The 18,675-nt window shown below is 39.9% G+C and overlaps 1 protein-coding gene across 13 annotated transcripts in view; it reads right to left on the reverse strand.

Annotated features, from left to right (window-relative positions):
* The window catches only part of DMD (dystrophin), a 1,006,777-nt gene that overhangs the window by 865,077 nt on the left and 123,025 nt on the right, over positions 1-18,675 (reverse strand). For 3 of the 13 annotated variants that reach the window (XM_088668745.1, XM_088668743.1, XM_035114378.3), the window contains exon 1: positions 5,808-7,510. The exons of the other annotated variants lie outside the window; for them this stretch is intronic. In XM_088668745.1, the coding sequence (XP_088524871.1) occupies positions 5,808-5,835 (28 nt within the window). In that variant the 5' untranslated portion in view covers positions 5,836-7,510. Of the gene's footprint in view, positions 1-5,807; positions 7,511-18,675 lie in introns of those variants that run through there. 13 annotated transcript variants of the gene reach the window in all.

An 18,675-nucleotide genomic window follows, 5' to 3' on the forward strand; every position in this document is an offset into this window, starting at 1 on the left:
TAGGATCAGATTTTTCCTTCTCTTAGTTGTGCTACCTTCCCAGATTGACGAGCCCCATCTGCTCCTCACTTCCCTCTACAACCATAACTGCCAATTCTCCTGTTTTTCGTGGGAAACCCTCGGATTTTAATCCATTTCCCGCTGTTATCCCAAATAGAAAAAAAATCCCAGAAATCCCCCGGATTTCCTACCTGCCAGGGAGGCTCCATTTTGGGTGCATTCCCCACCTAAAACCTAAAGTGCTCAGATCCAGAAAGAGTAATCAGTTCGCCAATTTTACCTGGGATATCAATTGCACTGTTTAGGACCAGCGGCGTAGCGAGCCGCCGTGACACCCGGGGCGGCAAATTGCCATGCACCTGGGGGGGGGCAGCGGCATCGCTACATAATGACGCATGCGTGCTACGTAGAGGGGGCCATGCCAAGCGGGCTTTTTACCGGGCTTTTTACTGGGAGGCCGGAGGGGCTCACCTTGGGAGTCGCTGGGTGGGGCGCCGACTGTAACCCCCTATAGTGGAACCTGGGGCGGCCCGCCCCCTACGCCCCCTAGCTCCGCCCCTGTTTAGGACTACAGTGATACCTCTGGTTATGAACTTAATTCATTCTGGAGGTGAAACCGTTCTTATCCTGAGGTGCACTTTTGCTAATGGGGCCTCTGCTGTGCACGTGTCTCCAACGTGTGATTTCCGTTCGCATCCTGGAGCAAAGTTTGCAACCAGGAGCAGGTGAACTTCTGGGTTAGCGGAGTTCATAATCTGAAGCGTTTATAACCAGAAGTGTTCATAACCAGGGGTACCACTGTATAAACATTGGATTTAAATGGACAGGTGCCCTATCTATGTGGACATTAAGCCTCAAAATGGATCTCTAGGGCCCTGAAAATGGGATGGGGAGGGAAAGGAACAATCTCACTCATGATATCTCATTGGAGAGTAATCAGAGGACTGTATCATCTTAACCAGTAAATGTTAACCAAACCAAACAAAACCTAATCAAAGATGGGTATTTTAATGGACACCATTGAGATGAATGGGTTTTGAACAACATAGTAAGTATGAGCCACACTTTCTTTTAAGATTAGGGCCTTCAGATTGTGCTGCAGATTGCAGCAGATAGTGCTCTAAAAGAGACTTACATCCAAATATTAAATCACAATCAGATCATTACAGATATGTCTACGAGCTCTCAAGTTATCTTAGATGTCATTACACCTCAGCTGATGAGTTTATATGTGTACTGGTTAATCTTTCTATCAGATCCTTTCTAGATGCCACATATTCACAGTTAACAGAAGCAGAAAAAGCAGAATGAAATGACCAAGCTAAAAATAAGGACATTTCCTGTTCAAATCCCAAAGCACATCTATTCATAGACTCAGTAATAGAGGAAGAACGAGTCTACTAGGTCATTTAGCCTGTCATTCTTCCAATGTCATAAGATTTTATCAGTTTTCAAACCAGATTAATGTTGATTATTTCCATGTCAGGTTAAAGTTAGGGAAAGGAGGAGAAGATGTGTGCTTTGATGTTTTAGCAATTAGTCCGGTTTAGGAAACCTGAAATATTTGAAAGAGTAAAAAGAATAAAAACGTTAGGTGGTTTGTTTTTTGCTTGTTTGGAAAAAATACTGAGTTTCCACTGAACATTTTGTCATGGTTTCTCTCACCCAAACAAGTCAATGAGTGGTAAGCAATAGAACAGACCTTGACTATAGATGAGAGCAAGACAAACCATGGGTCTGAGTTGGGACAACACGCTAAGCCAATCCATGGGTTAATTCACAACAGCATAGCAGGAGAAGTAGCAAAGTGGCCATGGCTCATTCTTGATACGTCATGGTTTGTCTTAGCATTATGTGAAACTGGGCCTATATAAAAAGGGTAATTGATTTAGATTATACACAGTCTACATATCTTCAGAGTAAAACAGAGAAAAGTATTATGAAACTGAAGTTCTCTGCATTGCTGAATCCTATCCACTCACCCCCTTTGCTGCTTCATCTGGGGAAATTAGCAAAGTGGCTGAGTGACTGAAAACTTTCTGACTCAAGCATCTACAGGGAGCTTGTTGAGTTTTGGAAGACTGCTGCATCACACCCATCTAGTGACTCCATGGGGAAAACTGAGGGACTAGCCATGTTTCCCATGTCCAGGATGCTATGGTATCTCAGTGGGTCTTCATTAGTCAAATTAAGCATGACTTTCCAAAACCTGGTCATATACTGAAAGCAATTGTTATCTGGAAGACCTCGGTCCATTATTTTTACAGCTAATGTCATCGTCTCTTGAAGTATTAATAGACCCCCCCACAATTGTCATAGGGACTTGGCTATGCGGCCAGCTAAACTACAGGAGCATTATATGGGGAAAATGTAGGTGTGATAATGCATAAAGGATATAAAAGGGAGAATTGGAAAATAAAGCTGTCCAGATTCAGGAAACCCTGGTCCCACCCTGGTCCCAGTGGGTCCATGAGTGTAGTGGGGTATAAAGGCCTGATATTCTTAGCAGTTCAATATGATAATAACAATGGCTGACTGGTTGACACAGGAAAAACTTCTTCGATGAATCTTGGATAGTTTTTGTTCACGTTTTGTTTTGGTTTGTGAATCTGAGTACAACTGAGTAGTGATACTACAAAGATAGGCAATCACATATTTACCTGCAAGTAAGTTACACTGAAATCATTTTTTGTTCTTTTTTACTCCTGAACAAATATGATTAGAATTCAGTGTTCATCTGGGGGCCTTCTGGGGGTTAGATTTTTATACCATTAAACAGGAATATAACGTTATATGTTTATAAAGGATTTTTTAAAAAGTTAGCTTGTGTTCTTTTGGCAGAAAAGAAGAACGGTTATTCCATTTTTATTGAGAAGTTCTGATCTTCCTTTATATCAGCAAGCAAAGGTGATCCAAAGCTGTATGTGACTACAGAAGGGTATTGCATAACTACTAAAAGAGAATGGAAAAGAATAGCTTTCAACTACACCCACACAATGCCCATAGGCTTCTGATTATTCATAATATAATGAAATCATTGTACTCTCAATCATCTAGATTTTCCTGGATAACTCTGTATTCATCTATTTATAAATAATATGAAGCATTCTCCTATCAAATTTTTTAAAAATGCATTATCAAACAAAAGGGGCCAACAAGCCAAGCAAAAAGCAAACAAACTTCATTTCAGTAGAATGCTTTTTATTTATCATCAGTAGTATGCTAGGCAGGTCAACAGGCTAATAGGTCTCTGCGCAGAAATGTTCTCATGGAAAGCACATAGTTGCTGGGTTCAATAAGGAAATCTTTCTTTTTTCCCCCACACTGCAGCCCACGACCTTCACAAGAAAATGCTCCAATATGAACCAGCTGCTTTGATAACAAGAATGTAAAGCCTCCAAGGACTAGGGCAAAGCTTTCTGGGAGAGAAAACTGTTGCCTTGTTCAGAATCCAATCAAAAACCTGAATGTACTGAGCAAAAAATAAACCAAGGTCATCATTATTCCTTCTCATTGTGCTTTGGCTTGCCTTCAAATTGCTTAGCATGTGTCTCTGAAATAGCAGCACTGCCTCCATTTAGCGAAGCGCCCATCAGTTTAATCAGAGTACCTTGCAGAATTCAAAACACAAACATGTCAATTTCCATATATCCTTAAGTTCTTTCCATATCCTAAATGATAAAATTTGGAAAGAGCCTTGTAGAGGATTTTTTTAAAATCTGCTGCCGCACCCTCATTACTAATGCCTGTATTGCCTATGCCTGATCACATCATGTGAAGAGATTTACAGTGCAATCCTATGCAGGAAATCCCATTTAATTCTATGGAATTTACTCTCAGATAAACGTGTATAAGATTTCAGCCTAAAGCTGGTTTGTGAATTACAGCTGAAAGGCAGGATATAAACGTTCCACACAAACATGCAAACACATAAAAATAAAAATGCTTGGGTTGAATAAAGAAATGTCCTCTCCAAACTTAAAAACAACAAAAGCATATAAATTATTTTTCCACCAAACCTCAGAAATTGGTTTACAATAAAACAAGGTGATATACCAATGGAAAATAGTGACAGGATAAATAAAGAAAGCCAACAGCCTTAAAAACAAAGCTGGGAAATTCACAGTTAAAAATATAGTGACATTAAACAGAGCCAAAGCAGGCAGACGCCAATGACAAAAGAGGCAAAGGCCATTGAAACAGAACTCTTCAACAAGCTGCCTAAAACCATATTATGAGAGCGGGAGTTCTAGTGCTACTATCAAGAAGACAGGCTTTACTGCCATCTCCTAACCAGCCATCCCACCAGCAAGTGACCCTTCCCCCAAACAGGGTGCCCTATCTCCCTTTTCAGGCTGTCCTGGAAGTCTCCCAGTGCAATGCAAGACAAGCAACATTTAAAGTGGTACCTGGGTTACAGACGCTTCAGGTTACAGACTCTGCTAACCCAGAAATAGTACCTCAGGTTAAGAACTTTGCTTCAGGATGAGAACAGAAATCGTGCGGTGGCAGCGGGAGGCCCCATTAGCTAAAGTGGTGCTTCAGGTTAAGAACAGTTTCAGGTTAAGAACGGACCTCCAGAACGAATTATTCTTAACCCGAGGTACCACTGCATTTCAAAAGGAAGTTTCTTCCACGGAAGCTAAATTGCCAACATCATCACCAAAGCTGCATTAAATAGATGTGGTTTGACTTGACCCACCATTTGTTGGTCTCACTGGACAAGTGGCAAAAATGCAAACTTTACAAATTAATAGCAACATCTCTTTAAATAAACTATTTGTTTTGTTTACTTCCAATACGCGGACCATACATTTTGGCAGGACTAAGAAGTCATCACTGACCTCATACACTTTCACTTTGCACCAAATTTTGGAGATAAATTAGAAGCAGTCAAAGAGATTATTGCTGCCACACCTCCTATTTTTACACTCTACCTACAGCTACATAAGCTGGGAGTTGTTAACCACCTTCCATGCGGAAAGATATGGCTGGTAGTGTAACCTTGCATTGGTAGTTTATGAATTGTGCATGTCTGCTTTTTAAAAAGACAGAAAAGGATAAAAATACCAACTTTAGTGTTCAGGCAAAGATTTCTATACCTGCATGCAGATAATATACTGAGGCCAAGTATGAAATAAAAATGGTTATCCTTCCACAATCTTTAAAACAGAACTATCAATCTTATCTAGGGTCTTTCTTTCTGGCTTTTTCTTTTTTTGCAAGAAAATATGAAAAAGTTGTAGCACAAAGCGTGAGGACAAACGCAAAAACACCAGGCATAAAAACACCAGAGCGACCTTAGGGCTCTTTTCTTCCTGGGGGAGATGGGGAAAGGTGCAGTGGGTGTTCAACTACTTTATTACAAAATAATGAACAAGATCCCATTCCATGTACATCAATCAGGGCAGTGAAACAGCATATGCCATTATAATTCAGAGCAGCTGATAGTCTTTTGAACTTTTGCCAGACTATTAAAAACAATAATGAAAAATCTATTTTTATCCCAGTCACTTCCCTCCCCGTCCCAACCAGAAACCTTTAGTAAATACTGAATCTTAGAAATGCCCCTTGTGTCCTCACGCAATAGCATTTTATTTCTATGAATTTCTATTTAAGTGTAATTGTTTAAGCAACCCTAAAATACAGGCACCCCTTCTCACTTTTCTGTAGTCGACCTTTGCATCATTGGGGTGAGTTTCCCCCCAATAATGTATCCTATTAAAGGGCTTTCCTACTGACCTCAGCAGAATTATGTCACAGATTTAAATGCAATGATAAAGGGATTTCAGACATTTTCTACTTACATTCTTCCTCTTCCTCATACCACAGCATGTAAGCATCAAAGAAAATCCAAGGCAAACACGAACAGAGTTTCCCAAAGTACTACAGTCCAGTGACACTGTTCCAATGTCCTTTTTAAAAGCCAGCAAAAATAAACCAAAATTATGATGGCTGCGTCTCAACAAGAAGCAGCATTTCACACACAAAAAAATCCTCTTATCTCCTTAATATTCCCTTTGTTAATTTCAGTGTACAGTCAGCTGCTTCTCAGAACTGGATTCTGTACCGGGGAATAACATGATTCTAACTTCCACTAAGCCGACATAGTAACTGATGCCAGGGTTCTGTTGAGGCCCTGAGATGTTTCAAATTCCAGGACCTGCGCAGAAGCAATAAAGCACGCTTTCCTCAAAACAAGTTGGCTTCCCATAATAGGCCAGCTGATGAACTCTACATATAAGGCTCTGTTTTCAGAATGGCATGTATAATGGATTTAAGTGATGTGGAGCAGCTTTCCGGATAACATTCAAAACAACTCTACGGCGACAGTACTGCTTCTCTTGTAAATGCCTGGCAGATCAGATTGTGATCGCCATCATGAAGATGAGAAGCCTTTGCAGACTGAGGTAACTTTCCAAAGACATTGTCAGCATCTAGTTGGGTTAATCTGAATTTTACTTTATGCATTTATTTTACGTTTCTTGTTTTATTTTCAACTTGGCGGTGGAGTTTTTCTACTCCACCACAATTCCCCACAGCTATATTCATATTCAGCAATCATAAGAATGCCAGAGCCTCAATAGTTATTGAATCTAACCTCACCACTCTGGAAATACTTCCAGAAAAGAAACACTTAACCCTTCCAACCTGAGAAATGCTATACCAAAATAACAACCTGAAAAACAAACAAGCCAACCTACGGGGGTATAACACTTTTTTTAAAAAAAACTGTCTTCAGTAAACTCATGCATATTGAACGTGACAAGTAATATTTGTCACAATACATGTGTTTACTATGTCTCTGTTTAACTCATTTTCTTTCAGAATAGGAATATTGTCAGTCCAGTTGGCCAGGAGGGGCAAGGTTATGCCCCTGGCCTTCTGGCATTGCCATAGCTGAGGCTTACCAATAGGGAGAAGCAAAGGGGAGGCTCACACTGTGTGGATGCAACAGGAGAATCTGCCAGTGGGTCCACACAGCACTGGCCTCCCCACTGGCTTGCCCTCCTACCCTCCCAGTAAGCCACTCCACATTCTACTCATGTAACCTATCTGTATGAATGTAGAAGTGAACAAAATACAGACACACAGGTGATGATTTGTACTGAATGGCTCTCAAATCTGATTCAAGAAACCCAGTTCTCCTCAAGAAGACATCACTAATGTACACATTTCTGCAAACAATTTTCCCTAATACAATGCATTTTTTGGATGTTAGCAAAAATATCTCCATTCTTATGCACATTTCCTCCTAATATATGAATACATTGTTTGGTTGGAGTACTGCATCTCAAAATTTGGATACGTATGAATTTTGAAGGATAGCTGCGCTTTGCTCCTCATCTTGTTCAGGAAGTGCAAAGTTGATAGATTCAGCTATAAATGCATGCAGAATCAAATTTCTCCTCCATTCCTAGCTCTGATTCATAGTATTCTGTTGCTCCTTTGAGTATCCAGGGCCACTATAGCTTCTGGGAAATTTATTTACCCGCTTGTTAAGAGGCAAACGTATGGAACAAAGCATAAGCATTAAATGTGTGGTGAATGCAAATTACACCATGTTCAAGACAATATATGTAGCTCTGCTGGAATTCCAAATATGTGGTACCTGTTAGATTTACTTTACTGTGGTAAAAAAGCATTATTCACCTCAGACATTATCTCAATTCACCTTCAGCAAACCCCAAATAATCATTTGCTGGCTTGACACAGCTCCATTGCAGGCACGCTTCCTGTTAGTTGCTTGAATAAAAAACAGGAAAGCTGCCAAGCCTCATTGGCTCCTTTTCTCCACACTTCACACATCCTACATTTTTCACCCCATATAAACTATTTCTCTGTGGAGCCTGACAGTAATTGGCTATAGTGGAGTCAATAGTGCGATCTCAAATGACGGGGAGGTCCAGTCATCTCCTCTTCCATTATAACCCTTTGGCCTTTTTGACTGCAGAAGCATTTTGTAACACATTTCTATGCCCTTGTTCTATGCCAGTGCAGTCTACCTGGGCTCTGAGGCCGCCAGCCTCCTTTGCTTCACCCCTGCTGGTACTAACGTTTGCATGGGAATTAGAGATCCTTGCTGCTGTTACTAAATGAACTCTAACAGTACACACACACACACGGGAAACAAAGCATTGTGTAATATATGCCTTACTCCAAAGCACAAGTTCCCCCAAAGTTAAATCTAGTACAATGGTCAGATTCAACTTTTTATTCAATGGTTTACAATAAAGCAGTGCATTATGGGCCAGGACTTTCACTTGCATAATGGGCCTTTCCATCCACTCTTTCCCTGTGCACCCCCAACCCCCTCAAATGGACTTAGCGGGGTTAGGAGAACCCCCCATAACAGCACAGAGGCCGAGGGGGTGTGTGTCATTCCATCTGGCAAACTAGATTCCATGTGCAGACAGAACAATTGGCAAAGCATGACATTGAATTCCACCCTAAGGGATTAAAATGTGTAAAATATAAACATCTTATTGTTGTTGTTTAGTTGTTTAGTCGTGTCCGACTCTTCGTGATCTTATAAGTCACACATTTCTCCCCCCCCCCAAAAAATATCTTCAGTGGTAGAGCGCATGCTTTGTGTGCAGAAGATTCTAGGTTCAATCCCTGGTTTCTTTAGGTTGCACTTGGAAAACCTCAAGACTGAAATCATGGAAAGCCACGGTGAATAATGACAGTACTGAACAAGAGGCATAGGACAGCTTACTATATCCCTATGTTCAATATGCTTTACTCATAAGAGTGCTGCTGAAAACATCAGAGCAAAATTCAAGGGTATTGCTTTGCATTTTTTTAAGAATTTGGTCAAAATTCAAAATGTGTATTTTGGTTAAAAAACAAATAAACGCCTCTTAATATTCCCATATACTTTATATTGAGAAACTTGCTCAAAAGATTAATGGCTATATGTATACTTTTGCAGTCAATGAGTAATGTCCAACTAAGTTATCTTTAGAGTAGACTCAATGACTTAAGTAACTGAAGTCTATTGATTTCAGGGTGTCTACTCTTAATGCAACTAACCTTGGAAATCCCCCTACGTGGGCATTTTCTCCTTGACATTACATTTCTGAGATAATTAGTGAGTACTACTTCTTAGATAGCTGGTTATTTCATGAGTAATATACCAGGAAAACACTGATAAGATTGATTTTGTCCAGCCACCCTGCAACAAAGCTTAGATAATGCATAATTCTATATGCTGTGAACAAGGAAGAAATGACCTCCCAAGGAAATGAAGAAGAAGCCATTAAATAGTAACTAACAGGAGGTCACTGCTTTCTTTTCAAATCCCTTCAAAATGATCAGGTTTTGTGTTGTGGTTGCTGTCATATTTTGGTTTGCTATCTGTATTTAATTAAAATTAATAAATAATTGCTTGGCTGGGTATCTAAGCACAACATTAATAAAATTCTGATTTTTAACACACTCCTTTATCCTTTAGATTAGAATCCCTATCATTTTTCATAGTGGTAGCCAAATTAATTCCTGACAAACCATCAGTGAATAGAGTACCTCAGCTGCCTATAAAGGATTAATTTGCAACCCACAGAGTCCAAAAGTCATGCACTGATGTTGAAAATAATTTGAAGCACAGTGTCAAGAGAAAAGAAATTGACAGTAGCAATGCTTTGAGGATTTGAGAACAAGAAAGGTTGATAAAACTAGGAGTCTAAGTAAAAAATTGCTTATTACATACAACCTCACTTGTGAATCCTCACAAGATAATATTCCTTTACCAATTTCCAAACCCTCAAGAGACCCTTCAGAGTCTTTTAACTAAATCAACAGTCTAAAGCCAAGTTTTTACTCTTCTTTAAGCTTGAATTAGCTAGGATTCAGTGGGCCACAGATGTAATTGGTGCAATGCTGTTCAGGATGTGTTATAGATACATTTCCCATTCAGTTTTATGTACTTGCATCTGTGTAAATCTACTGGTCCTGTCATCCAATACAGAAGAGGGCCTTCCACTTCAAACTGTCTTGCTGTTCCTCCACTACAGTGGTACCTCGGTTTATGAACACAATTGGTTCCGGAAGTCTGTTCATAAACTGAAGCGTACTTATCCTGAAGCGAACTTTCCCATTGAAAGTAATGGAAAGTGAATTAATCCAGTAGTTCACAAGAACAGGTACAGTGGTACCTCGGTTTACAAATACAATTGGTTCCGGAAGTCTGTACTTAACCTGAAGCGTACTTAACCTGAAGCGAACTTTCCCATTGAAAGTAATGGAAAGTGGATTAATCCGTTCCAGACGGGTCCGTGGAGTACTCAACCTGAAGCGTACTTAACCCGAAGCATGGGTGTAATTGGTTCCGGAAATCTGTTCATAAACTGAAGCATTCATAAACTGAAGCGAACTTTCCCATTGAAAGTAATGGAAAGTGAATTAATCCATTACAGATGGGTCCGTGGCATTCGTAAACCGAAAATTCGTAAACCGAGGTGTTCATAAACAGAGGTTCCACTGTATAGACAAAGTAAAGGCAGGTAAGTATACCTGCTGTCTGTTCCAGTGAATGCCCCCCCCCCCGGTTGAAGAGTTTGCTACCATAGCTGCCAAGTTTTCCCTTTTCTCGCGAGGAAGCCTATTCAGCATAAGGGAAAATCCCTTAAAATAAGGGATAACTTGGCAGCTATGTTTGCTACACCATCATCTACTGAGGAGTATTTGTGAGTTCCCATTCATTCTACAAATCCCCTCTCTAGTGGCCTGCACTCTGCAGCCTTCCTCAGAGCCAATATTTCCTGACTGGGAGGTGGGGAGAGGGGGAACCTGAAATATTTTGGTGGGCTTTCCTCACAAGAAGGTGAGGAGACTGCCTGCTATGGATCTGACACCTGTTTATTGTTAAGTGAAGTCTTTATTTTGAAATATGTATGTATGTGCGGAAAGAATGTATTTTTATGTGAAGGGGAAGACCTTCCCTTATAAAACCAGCAAGTCTGTTCTCTCATGGTAGACATCTCATCCAGCTTGCTCTGCTTCCCCTGCTTCAATTAAAGCTCAGGGATTTTATTTTATTTTATTTGTGAGGACTTACCCTATGGAACTTTCTCAGATCAGGAAGCATGGGCAGCCAGAGGCCAGTGCAGAAATATTTAATGAAAATGGCACACACACAGAGAGAGAGAGAGCATGGCCATCTTGCAATGATAAAGTAAGCTCAATACAACACCAAAGAAATGTGAAAGCTGCTTGAGAATGAAAATGGGGAGGATAAAAGCCTCTTTTGCAGACAAAGAAATCTTTGGAGAAATTAAGGAGTTTTCAGCACGGCAGTACTGTTACATTGTTAAAACAAAGTAGGTTTCATTGTTGCCCATGCCTGGGTGGAAAGCTGTGGGAAGACCCATGCAAAAATAAAAACAATATAAGTGTAATAAGTGGACACAATAAATATCATATCTTCTGTGTAATTAATGGTAGGTACTCTATAGTGCATTAGACATGTACAGGTCAATGCGTACTTTAAGGCTCCAAACTGATAATACCTCCTGGTAAGCCCCACTGAACTCCAAGAGACTTACTTCATAATAGTCATGCACAGGATTCCACTGTAAATTACTCAGTAAAGCATTGTTTCAGGCTATGCCTGTAGGGCCCATAGGATTTAATGGGACTGATTTCTGAGTGAACTTGTATTCTCATTTGGATGGTGGAGTAAATTTTTATCTTTTAAAAGTGTGTGTGTGGGGGGGAAAGCTGCACAGACATAAGCTGATGCTGATGTACTAAGGAGGCAAAGAAGGCACTAGTCTTCACTGCTGCAAATTATTATTATGAGTTTTGAGTCATGCAGGTGGTGGGGAGCTCTGGTAGATTCTTCTTCAAAATCAACAGACAATGCAGGGTGAGTGAAATGTACTCTAATGGCCTATTATATTACTGCATTTATTTTCATTTTTAGCCCACACTAATCCAACTTATTTGATCTGAAAAACCACTGGGAGATGTTACCACTGGAGATGATATGATGACTGAGATACTGAACTCCTGAACGCGGCAGTTCATCTCAATTTTCATAAGTTATTAGATTTATATACTGCCCTTCATCAAAAGATCCCAAGGTAGTTCACAAGATTGAAAAAAAGATATATCCCACTCAGATGATTAGAATGTTTTCCTATTCTTTAAACTTCCCAAATTATAGTTAGTAATTATAGTAATTATAGTTAGTAACTCTTCAAAAAGAGTTACTCAGTATTGGATTTATCCTCCAGTTGGACCTTGGATCCAAACGCTTCCAATAGTTAAAGGGCTTGATGTTTAATAGAAATGCTGTGGTAAGCCCGCAGTTTGATTCAAAGACAGATACATCTGGGATGCTTCTCATTTCTTAATTTAGATGGTTTAATTTCCATGGGTGGGTGGGTGTGGGAACATTTGTGCATGCCACACACACACACACACACACACACACACACACACACATGTATATGTGTGTCTGTATACAGTATGGAATTTTTTTTTGCATATCCCTGATATTTAGCATCACATCTTGTAACAGTTAGGTTTGGCTTTTTCTGTTTTTTAGTCTTTTCACCAGACACCTTTCGAGCCTTTTATCCAGACAATTTTGGCATTTAAAGTTATGTCATCATATCCTGTCCATCATATTTGTTAAATCCAGCTAGAGAAATGACCAGTGACAAAAAGCTGAAAGTTCCATTAGGAATCATCATAACTTGTTTTCTACACTCCACACTGATCTCACTTGCAGGTGAGTGAATGGTCCTTATCCCACTATTCGCTTCTTACACACAACAGCCTCAGAGCTTGTTCTCAGCAGTGTAGGCTGCTCTTTCTAAAACCCCTTTTGACTTTTAAGCAAGAGCCTCTCACAACATTCCCAATATGCTCTCAACTAGCTTCTTCAGTTAAAAAAAAGGAAAACAGGGCCACTACAGTTCTTGTAATTCTTTGAAACTACGTTTTCAATACATAATGGTGAGGAAATATACTACTGTATACTGCATCTATATGATGGCATTCAGTGAGAATGGAAACTCTCTTGGAATAAACATGCTGTTTGTGTTAGTGTTTTTTAGAAAGCTACTTACACTTTTTGTAGCTAGAAATTTATCTGAAATAAAGGAGAAATACTTTCCTTCCTTCTCCTTGAATTATTGAAGAAGGTTGTGTGTGATTTCCCTATTAAATCACCTATATTTCTGAAGAATGAGCTTTTTTAGTGGTTTAGGCATGATGATAGCCCTGGAATTTGCAGGGGTAAACTGACATGTGATTCTTTGAAGGACTGAATGTGGTGTGTGGCACCTCATTTGCTGAACTCCATCAGCCCCAGCCAGCATGGCCAATTTCAGGGATGATGGGAGTTGCAGTCAAATGACATCTGTAGTCCAATAGGCTTCCCCAATCCTGGACTAGACACTACTGGGCCACATAGACCAATAGTCTAACTTGGCACAAGGTAGCTTCATACATGCAACCAAGGAACTATAGGTCAAAAGATTCTGTTTTGATAAGTAGCCCATGTCCTGATACTTAAAGAAAACTACCTTTTAATTACATTGACTTCATTTGAACTCTCCAAGGATCACAATGATTACACAGCTTTAGGAAGAGAAGCAAAAGATTGTCACATTAAATCTGTGAAGACCTGGTTATTATGATGGCAAATTATGAAGACAAAATTCTGTTAGTTCAAGTCTAATGAGACATTACTGCACATGCTATGATGAATGCTAAATTATTGCTGTGCAGGTCTATAGCACATCAAACTGATGGCAAAATGAGGTTAATGCAAGCCTGCAGAGTTGACATTATAAATGTCAAGATGATCACAAAATGGGGATGGTGCAAATGTAGCATGATTTAAATACAGTGAAATAATTACAAAAAAAATATGCTAAGCGGTGGGGGAATGAATCTACGACAAGACAAAACTTAAAGCAACATTGTTGTTGGCATCTATCAGTCTTGCAAGACAATGGAGTACACTTCTGGAGGTTAAGCCAAACCCTGGAAAATCACAGCACCTGCTGTGGCTGAAGAGACCAGTAATTCATAACTGCTGCCTCCCACATTGTTTTTGCTGTGTTAGCAGCCCTGAAGTGACCTCTCTGGGAAACAAGCCTGGGCAGTGTGTATGGAAGTCTTGGACTCCCCAGATGACAAGACCCCCCCCCCCCGACCTTGCTGATGTGGTCCAAAGGAAAGCAGAGCAATAAAGATGGTACCAGCTTGGCTGCAAAAATTGCTGGAAGGAGGCTTACAAGGCACCATACAACCATCTCAGGGACTCCAGATTATTGTAGGGTTCACTCCTTATGCATTTACTTCTCCTGAAGCAACATTAACCAAAGCTAATCTAATTTGGGGTGTTAATGAACCTTACAGATATATTTTACCACATTACAGTGGAACCTCGGTTTATGAACACCTCAGTTTACGAATTTTCGGTTTACGAACGCCGCAGACCCATCTGGAACGGATTAATTCACTTTCCATTACTTTCAATGGGAAAAGTTCGCTTCAGTTTATGAACGCTTCAGTTTATGAACAGACTTCCGGAACCAATTGTGTTCATAAACCGAGGTACCTCTGTATAGCAAAAATTATAATTGAATATATACAAGCACCTCACCTTGGATAATATCAATACTGAGTAATCTCCAATTGCTAGTGCATATTTTTCTAGTGTAGTGTAGTGGAACAGCTGAAATCAGAGATGTTACTGAGAAAGTTCTCAGCTTGAATCCCACCTTTGCCATTATGTTGCCTTCTCCTATCATTAACCCTTGATCTGCAACATGAAGATAAATGTTACCTTGCAGAGCTGTTGTAAAGATGTGCTGAAATAATATGTGTGAAGCACTTTGAATTCTCAGTGTGAATTTGGCGGGACTGTTGTGTTCTGGTGACTGAAATTGCCACTTTCAAGAATTGCTCACAATAGCTACAGCAGGCTAGCCAGCATATGGAAACATCTTGAAGCTTGTATAATCTTTGTTAGCAGTGCTTTCTCAATATTAGCTACGCATACAAGTGCGTGAAAAAACAGAGTTAGGTAGTGGAGATATAGAAGTTGCTTGTAGTTTTTAACCATGCCAAAATGTGCTTTCCAGGGCTTATTGCTAACTGATTAAAATAACATGGTTGTAGACTACAGTATTGCTCCTTAAAAAAACCCTTTGAAAACTGCAGTGTTCATCTCTAAAAGAGGTTAACAACCTGAGTCAATCTTGTGCTAGAATCTGCTTCCTACCATAGCATAATTTCCCCAGTGAATGACGTTTTGTACAATCTGCATTGAGAAAGTATGATGAGCTTTAATTCCGTTGATATCAGTTTTGGCCATAATACTGTGTTTAAGGGCCACTGATCTCCACACATTTAAGTATAATTAATTTTGGATTACACACCCTTTGATGCTCAAATTTGACTCAAATTTCTAGCAGCCACAGCACACCTTTACTCAATTAAAACTCAATGACTTCTAGTATCTACAATGAGTAAGAATTCGTTGGCCTCAGAGAAACCCACAGAGGGGAATCCTGCCCTGTTGCTTGTGAATGATTGGATTGGGCAATTATTGGCCTGCAGTTGAAGCTGATTGGAAGGCCAGAACAATGACACATAGGGATATAGCAATCAAGCCTCCTCAATAGATAAGCTACTCAAAGGAGAGATTAATGATGGCATGAATTTATTTCTCATGGAACACCAGCATTATTATTATTTTCATGACATGCTAATGTGGTCAGCAGAGTCTGGAAATTACTCCCTTCACAGAGTGGAAGCTACATCTGTTGAACAGGATCCAATCATCTCTGACTGCCAATTAGTGGAGAAATCCCCCTCCCCAGCACCACAGTCTGAATCAAAACTGAGCCCTTTTATTAAGATTTGATAAGACCAAGTAGTTCTGACTTGCTGAAAATATTAGAAATATACAAGGAAGAGCTCGGTGACAGAGCACATGTTTTGAAAGCAAAAGGGTCTTGGTTCAAATCCCTGGCATCTCCTGGCAGGGATGGGAAAGACAGTTGTCTGGAACAATGGAGACCTGCTTTGAGTCACTATACAGGGCTAGATCCACAGGGCTAGATCATAGCCCAGTAGTCTCATTTGGTGTTAAGGCAGCTTCTCACTTAATCCAATTCACAGATCTACCATTTCATGTCTAATTTCACCCTTAGTATCTTAGCCACTATACTATACAAACTCTTTAGTATGCATAATTCTTTTTTAAATCCTATAATTTTATACACTTTTACATAAAACAACAACAGGTGTAAAATTGCACAGTCTATCTGCTTTGGCTGCTGCACCTGTGATATTCAACTTCCTGACAATTACATTGCTAAACATAAAACGCTTATGACTGAAATTATCTTTCAAACAGAGTAGGTCGCATGTGACCTTTACACTGCTAACAAATGATTTCTATCCATCTAGAACAGAAAACAAGAACAAAAACATTATTTTCAGTGTGAATTTATTGTTGTGTGTGTGTTGGATAAGTTATCTATGCTATTGAAAACATTATTATTATTATTTTAAATAAATAAGTGAGCCATCTGCTTGTAAGGTAGTAACACTATGGGAAACAAGGAGTCTGATCACAAAAATAAAGACTCGCTATATGCCCCCTCCCCCCCAAATTAGGCAGTCATTTATCTTGCTAAGAACAAAAATTGTATTATGCAGCAGATCTCAATGTAAGCAATATTGTATAAAACATTAACAATGGGTAGAATCCAGTAATAATACCGGGTTGTTCATCTACATGTGCAAAAGAGTGATCCCATATCTAAACAGGTACTGTCCAAACATTGGATGTTTTTGCATCAGTTCAAAATCGGGTCATTATTTTCAGATCAACTAAGGTGTTTTCAGATCAGTTTGAAGGTAACACAAGTAAATCCACATGGGTGTCTAGAAGTCCATTTAAATACATAATTGAATGGTTGTACAGGATACAGAGATGGGTGTAGCCAGGATTTTTGTTGGGGGGGGGAGGATTTTTGTAAGGGGGCAGAACTGATTGGTCAGTTAGTTAGGTATTTCTATTGCTTTACTTGATTTAGGGGAGCAGCCCCCCACCCATGGACATGGATGGATAGATAGTGACAGGACAATTCTTAAGTAACGACAAACCATGGATTAATCAAATATGTGCCGAAATATCAATCATGTTCAAGCCTTTAGCTTGTTCACCTTATTTTTCACACTTCACATTGTCCTGTTCCAACCCTCACTTACTTGTCCATGTAAACTCCAATTTCCTTTGCATCTGAATCACTAACTGTTGTTTGTACTTGCTCTCCAAAACAAACTGGAAACCACACTTCCCTGAATAAGCAAGGGTAACTAGGAAGTGTGCAAACCCAAAGGTCTCTTCCTTGAGAGACAATGGTGTGTATCTCTGGGGTGAAGTCAAACGGTTGTGTTAGCAGCACCAAAGAGACCTCCTAGGGCGCAAGCGTGGGCAGTGTTTATGGAGGTCCTGGGCTGCCCAGTTGACAAGACCCTGCTCTTGGCCTTGCTTATGCGGTCCAAAGGAAAGCAGAGCTATATGTTTGGCACCAGCTTAGCTGCAGGAGTTGCCATAAGGAGGTGCACAATATTAGGGAATTTGCTCCAGATTCAGCTAGCTCTAAACAGTCTGTGAACCATGCAATTCACAGTAGCTTACAAGTTCTTTAGGCATGGAATGAATGCCCCTGCCCTTTTTTACATGGATGACTTCCAAATAAAACAAACAATCCTTTGCAAAAGTCTTGGAGTCCCTGAAAAATGCGGAACTACAAAAGTCAATCCTAAACAAAGCCAATCATTTAAGGAAAATATATAAATTGAAACTGCCCCCCCCGCCAAATACTAGGAATCCAACTATGTTACAAAGCACAACATATACTTCCTGTTTTTACAGCTTGAACATGTAATCCAGAGCAGCATAATGTCTCAGGCATAATTTATAGTTTTTAAATACAGTGGTACCTCTGGTTACAGACGCTTCCGGTTACAGACTCTACAAACCCAGAAATAGTACCTCGGGTTAAGAACTTTGCTTCAGGATGAGAACAGAAATCACGCAGCGGCGGCAGAGGGAGGCCCCATTAGCTAAAGTGGTACCTCAGGTTAAGAACAGTTTCAGGTTAAGAATGGACCTCCGGAACGAATTAAGTTCTTAACCTGAGATAGCCCTGTAATTTGAAAAATCCAAGCTTCTACTTTTGGGAGCAATTGCCACACCTGTTCCAACAATGTTATGCACCCCACACCCTGGATCAGAAACAACCCAGTCAGTATTTTATTTTACATCCCCACCACCCAGGCAGTGTCTTTCATGTTCAAAGAACTGAAGCAGGCAAAGGGGATAGTTAGCTTCTCCTAGGATACCCTGTGGACCTTCTTGAGAAGTGTCAGTAATCAAAGACTTTGAACCGCCTTTGAAATTACACAACAGATGTTTCATCTGGACAGTTCAAGACCCACTAAGGATGTTTCATCTGGACATGACACTTCTGTTTTTTCTTTTAGGCAAATGCCATGGCACTGCATGTGGTAGAAACATATTAAATGTCCATTATGATGAATGAGTTTATTCAGTTCTACACACCAGGTCAAATTCAGCTAGCACCACTTTACATGAAAGATGATAGAATCATAGAATTCTAGAGTTGGAAG

The sequence above is a fragment of the Zootoca vivipara genome, chromosome 4, assembly GCF_965207765.1.
Source record: "Zootoca vivipara chromosome 4, rZooViv2.hap1.1, whole genome shotgun sequence".
Lineage (NCBI taxonomy): Eukaryota > Metazoa > Chordata > Lepidosauria > Squamata > Lacertidae > Zootoca > Zootoca vivipara.